The following is a 6,000-nucleotide window of genomic DNA, read 5'->3' as shown; positions in this document are numbered from 1 at the left end:
ACCAAGGTGCTGAACACTAAATCGTGCAGTCTTAAATGGTTCCAGTGATATGTAACAGAGCGCTACCAGAGCTCTAATCTCAGTCTAATATCTGAAAGCACACACACACATGCTTCTATCAGATTGTTAGATTGAACTAATGGAGTTTTACTCAACCCAAAGCATGTGAGTGATCTGTACACATCTGCTTCTAGTTACAGGGGTGTGTGTGTGTGTGCGTGCACGTGTGTGTGTGGTTATGAGAGTGAAAGTCCCTGATTCATTGGCAGGGATTGTTTATTATCATGGAGAGTGACTCTGCGGTTTCTTTCTGAGTAACAAAAAACCTCCTATTAGTCATCTAGAAAAAGAGAGAGATAAAAATGAAGATGCATAGTGTGTGTGTGTGTGTGTGTGTGTGTGTGTGTGTGTGTGTGTGTGTGTGTGTGTGTGTGTGTGTGTGTGTGTGTGTGTGTGTGTGTGTGTGTGTGTGTGTGTGTGTGTGTGTGTGTGTGTGATCGATTATAAAGGAGGCGAGGTGATTCCCTAAGTCCCAGGAGATATGGAGGAGAGGAGGTAGTTCATCCTGGTTGAGGATGCTGTGTGTCACCCATGAAGACAGAGCTGTTTATAGAAGCTGAGATAAACTCTGATACTTTAGCTCATGTGTATCATGCTGTCATCACTGGGACTTTTCCACTGATTTTCCACTGATATACCTACCCAACATATTGTTCAACAGTGAGTGAGTGGGGTAGAGGAGTAAAGTGGGAGGAGAACTGACAGTGTGTAATATGGCTGGCGCTGAGAGAGAGAGAGAGAGGTCCACACGGTGTGTTTCTGCTCAGAGGCATCTCTGCTGTAGCTGAGTGAAAATCCCCAGTCTCTTCGTACCGTCGTCTGGACTTTATCAACGGACGGCAATACCTTTACTATTATTGGGATATCATATCGGTAATAGTTTGGATATCGTGAACAGCCTTTGAAGCAACCATGTGGATTTACAACATTATTTTTATGCTCTTAATTGTCCACTATTCTGGTAAGTTGAGGAGACAGTCGTAATAGGAATTCAGCCTTGCAGCTTGTTATTGAGATTCAGCATAGTTGTTTAACTTTTCTCCAGCCTGGTCCCACCAAAACTTAGCTCAGCCTACATTGCATTTGTGATTTAATAAAATCTTATATTACGAAGGTAGGTCCTTAGCCTAATGTCGAATGGTGGAGTTTATTGATTTGTATTTTTTTTGCAGACCCATAACCTAAAATCTGTTACCTTGCAGTCAGCTGAGCAAGTTTTCCATTCTAACTGACTACCATCTCTCGATCTTGCAAATGTAACATGTCAGGGCAGAAGATCTTTGATTAGATAAAAAAGACTGTCATCCTACAAAATTTAACTGTTAACATAAACAACAAAAACATTTTGCGATGCTTTCTGTGGGGAATGGAGAAATTGTGAACCCCATCTCTATAGACTTTCTGTGATGATTCTACAGCAAACTTGCATAACATTATTTTTGAAAAGCCCAGAGAACCCTGTGTGCTTGGCTGCCCGCCTATTTTTATATATATATTAAACTGTGTCTAACGATCTGTAGCACCAGATGCAGCCTCTCAGGTAGAAGCACGTGCAGCAGCTCCAGCTCTCACATCTCCATTCAGCTATAGATATGCTGGTGGAACTATAGACGATGTAAATTTGCAGTTTTTCTCACGATAATCACTCATTCTAAAGCTTCTAGATGAGTCTGACATGGACTCTCTGATCCCAGTGCTTTCACTATTTAGAAGAAAAGTATATAATGTTTGTTATAGGCTATTGATAATACTTGTGTAGGCTAGGTATTTATCCAGAATATGGTTCATATTAAGTTACGCACTTTTTTCTCTATTACTTTTATTGAGGAAAATACCGGAGTATTAAGAAACATACACATAGCCTGACTGTCTGCTACTGGGCTGTTTATGTGTTCACATATGAGTCAACACAGCATGGTGTGGTGATGAGAAACAACATAATTCATCTATCAATCCCTGCTGGAGAGGGAGGGGGATTGAGAGAAGCTGTGTGTGTGTGTGTGTGTGTGTGTGTGTGTGTGTGTGTGTGTGTGTGTGTGTGTGTGTGTGTGTGTGTGTGTGTGTGTGTGTGTGTGTGTGTGTGTGTGTGTGTGTGTGTGTGTGTGTGTGTGTGTGTGAACGTGAAAGACAGAGACAGAGAGAGGGAATGCATCCCATTAAGTCATGAGGTAGTGGAACCAGGCTAATTGACACATCATAATGCTGCTGGTTTTGTCTCAGTCCTGGTGGGAACATCAACGCAGCCTCACTGGCTAGGGGGTGGACACTGCATTCAACACCTTTATGCTGTGTGTGTGTGTGTGTGTGTGTGTGTGTGTGTGTGTGTGTGTGTGTGTGTGTGTGTGTGTGTGTGTGTGTGTGTGTGTGTGTGTGTGTGTGTGTGTGTGTGTGTGTGTGTGTGTGTGTGTGTACACTAGAGTGCAGGAGGAATGCATTGCAGGACTACCAGAGAAGCGATAGTGTGCGATTGGTCCAGCTGCCAGACTCCGCCCTCCAGACTATAAGCAGGAAGTTGAGCGTAGTGAAGTGTGCCCGGGGCTGCAGCCGCAACAAGCGACTACTCTTCACCTGCAGGTACGTGTGGTGCATCTGTGAAAAAACTCCTGTGGTTCTGTGCCTGTAGCTTCACCTGCTATGCTTCTATAACTTTCCCATCTCCGTATGATGTTTTGGCTTCTCTGGGGATTGTTTTTCACCTGTAGGTAAATATATTTATTGTCCCCTGGCTTTCCTTGGCAGCAGTACAAACTCTCCATTGTAAATATGGCAGCTCTAACGCTTACTATAGTCTAGTACCCTCCCATTCTCTAATGAGAAGTCTGCTTTCTCTTAGTGTCGTTCAGCAGCAGCAAGCTTGAGTCTGGTGTGCAGGACTAGGTTTCCCCTTGCAGACTGAGTCCTCTCTGATATCTCTTCTCAGCAGTAGCAGGCTCGGGGTCAATCCTATTTCAATTCAGGACACATAGTATAGTCTCAGCCAGGTTGCTCAAGATCCACTTCGAAATCCGACGTCCGTCCAGGTATGCAGGACGTTGAGAGATGACTTCAAAACTGGCCACTAGGGCCAACGGTGAGCGCTATTATCATGAAGTAGCTTGGGGTTTGCTAGGGTGTTCTGGACGCGGATGGCAAGCCATGAGTTCCGGCTCTGAGGTTCGCATGTTCAATCTCATTGCTAGGTACTCATTTTTTGAGGGGGGCTTTTAACCCTATCCCAAACCTTAACCATTAACCCTTACCTCAACCATTCCAAATTAATGCTTAAACTTAACCGTGAACTTGCTCCGGCTCCAAGGGTCACGTGTTCAATGCCAGTGCTAGGCACTCGTTTTTCAATTTATTTGTTTAAAACCTATCCCAAAACTTAACCCTTACCTTTACCATTCCAAATGAATGCCTAAACTAAACTGTTATGTCAAAATGTTTTCCTTATCCCAAACCTTAACCCTTAACCTGTCTAGGATCAGCGTGGCGCTAGCGGCACTCCCCCCCCCCCCCCCACTGAAAAACCAGTGCCGCGAAATTCAAAAAAAATATTTTTTTAAAATATTTAACTTTCACACATTAAAGTCCAATACAGCTAATGAAAGACACAGATCTTATGAATCCAGTCAACATTTCCGATTTTTAAAATGTTTTACAGGGAAGACACAATATGTAAAGATGTACATCTATTACCTAAAAACACATTAGCATAATCCACCATCTTTTATTTGTCCACCAACACCAGTAGCCATCACCAATTCGGCTAAACTAAGATATTTATAGCCCCTAACCAACAAAAAAACTCATTAGATGACAGTCTGATAACATATTTATGGTATGGGATAGGTTTTGTTAGAAAAAAGTGCATATTTCAGGTATATGGCATAGTTTACAATTGCACCCACCATCACAAATGGACTAGAATAATTACAATGAGCAACGTGTTTACCTAACTACTAATCATCAAACATTTCGTAAAAATACACAGCATACACGAATCGAAAGACACAGATCCTGTGAATACAGACAATATTTCAGATTTTCTAAGTGTCTTACAGCGAAAACACAATAAATCGTTATATTAGCTTAGCACATAGCAATTAGCAGCCCAGCATTGATTCTAGCCAAAGTGAGCGATAAAAGTCAACATCGCCAAAAGATATTAATTTTTTCACTAACCTTCTCAGAATTCTTCCGATGACACTCCTGTAACATCACATTACAACATGCATATACAGTTTGATCGAAAATGTTTATATTTAGCCACCAAAATCATGGTTAGACAATGTGAAATGTAGACAAGCTGGTAAAGAAAACGTCCTTGCGCCACTTAGACAGTGATCTACTCTTATACATAAATACTCATAAACGTGACTAAAAAATATAGGGTGGACAGGGATTGATAGACAATTTAATTCTTAATACAATTGCGTTATTACATTTTTTAATTTATCCTTACTTTTCAATACAGTTTGCGCCAAGCGAAGCTACGTCAAAAAACATGGCGTCCTAAGCCACTAAAATGTTTCGACAGAAACACGATTTATCATAATAAAAATGTCCTACCTTGAGCTGTTCTTCCATCAGTATCTTGGGCAAAGGATCCTTTCTTGGGAGAAATCGTCTTTTGGTGGAAAGCTGTCCTCTTGCCATGTGGAAATGTCAACTACGTTCGGGATGAACTGAAAAGCGTGCCCAACTTTTCACATCGTTGCAAAAATAAATGTCCCAAAATCGCACTAAACGGATATAAATTGCTATAAAACGCTTTAAATTAACTACTTTGTGATGTTTGTAACTCCTATAACGAGTGAAGAGATGACCGGAGAAATATAACAGGCTAAACTAACGCTTGGAACAGGAGAGGGTCGGTGTCTTCCACGCGCGTTACGCAGCAAGAAAAGACTTGCTAGCTAAAGGTTTTTTTCATTTGTAGGGCCTGTGAACGAGCAATCGAGCCCGTTGGAATCGTCATCACGTAAAGGCATCCAGGGGAAGACGTAAGAAGTGTCCGTATAGTCATAGCAACGACAGTGCCCGTTTAAATGACTTCAGAAAAGTGGCCAACGTTTCTCAAATCTGACTCCATGTCAGGGAAATTGCTGTAGAATGGGCTCTGTTCCACTTAGAGACAAAATTTCAACTCCTATAGAAACTATAGACTGTTTTCTATCCAATAATAATAATAATATGCATATTGTACGATCAAGGATTTTGTGGGAAGCCGTTTAAAAAATTAGCCACATTAGCATAAATAGTCTAAACAGCGCCCCCATCCCCAACAGGTTAACCTGTCTAGGATGAGTGTGCCGCTAGCGGCACTCCCCCCCCACCCCCACTGAAAAACCAGTGCCGCGAAATTCAAAAAAAATATTTTTTTAAAATATTTAACTTTCACACATTAAAGTCCAATACAGCTAATGAAAGACACAGATCTTGTGAATCCAGTCAACATGTCCGATTTTTAAAATGTTTTACAGGGAAGACACAATATGTAAAGATGTACATCTATTACCTAAAAACACATTAGCATAATCCACCATCTTTTATTTGTCCACCAACACCAGTAGCTATCACCAATTCGGCTAAACTAAGATATTTATAGCCCCTAACCAAGAAAAAAACTCATTAGATGACAGTCTGATAACATATTTATGGTATGGGATAGGTTTTGTTAGAAAAAAGTGCATATTTCAGGTAGATGGCATAGGTTACAATTGCACCCACCGTCACAAATGGAATAGAAAAACTACTTAGAGCAACGTGTTTACCTACTTACTAATCATCAAACATTTCGTAAAAATACACAGCATACACGAATCGAAAGACACAGATCCTGTGAATACAGACAATATTTCAGATTTTCTAAGTGTCTTACAGCGAAAACACAATAAATCGTTATATTAGCATAGCACATAGCACATAGCAGCCCAGCATTGATTCTAGCCAAAGTGA

The 6,000-nt window shown here is 41.0% G+C and overlaps 1 protein-coding gene across 1 annotated transcript in view; it reads left to right on the top strand.

The window, feature by feature from the left end:
* The first annotated feature begins 648 nt into the window (after positions 1-648).
* The window catches only part of LOC129866999 (hepatocyte growth factor-like), a 36,874-nt gene continuing 31,522 nt past the window's right edge, over positions 649-6,000 (top strand). Inside the window, exons 1-2 of the mRNA XM_055940075.1 lie at positions 649-1,021; positions 2,478-2,634. Of these exons, the coding sequence (XP_055796050.1) occupies positions 973-1,021; positions 2,478-2,634 (206 nt within the window). The 5' untranslated portion in view covers positions 649-972. The remainder of the gene's footprint in view (positions 1,022-2,477; positions 2,635-6,000) is intronic.

Source organism: Salvelinus fontinalis, chromosome 12 (genome assembly GCF_029448725.1).
Source record: "Salvelinus fontinalis isolate EN_2023a chromosome 12, ASM2944872v1, whole genome shotgun sequence".
Lineage (NCBI taxonomy): Eukaryota > Metazoa > Chordata > Actinopteri > Salmoniformes > Salmonidae > Salvelinus > Salvelinus fontinalis.
This window is presented reverse-complemented; position numbering and strand designations above follow the sequence as displayed.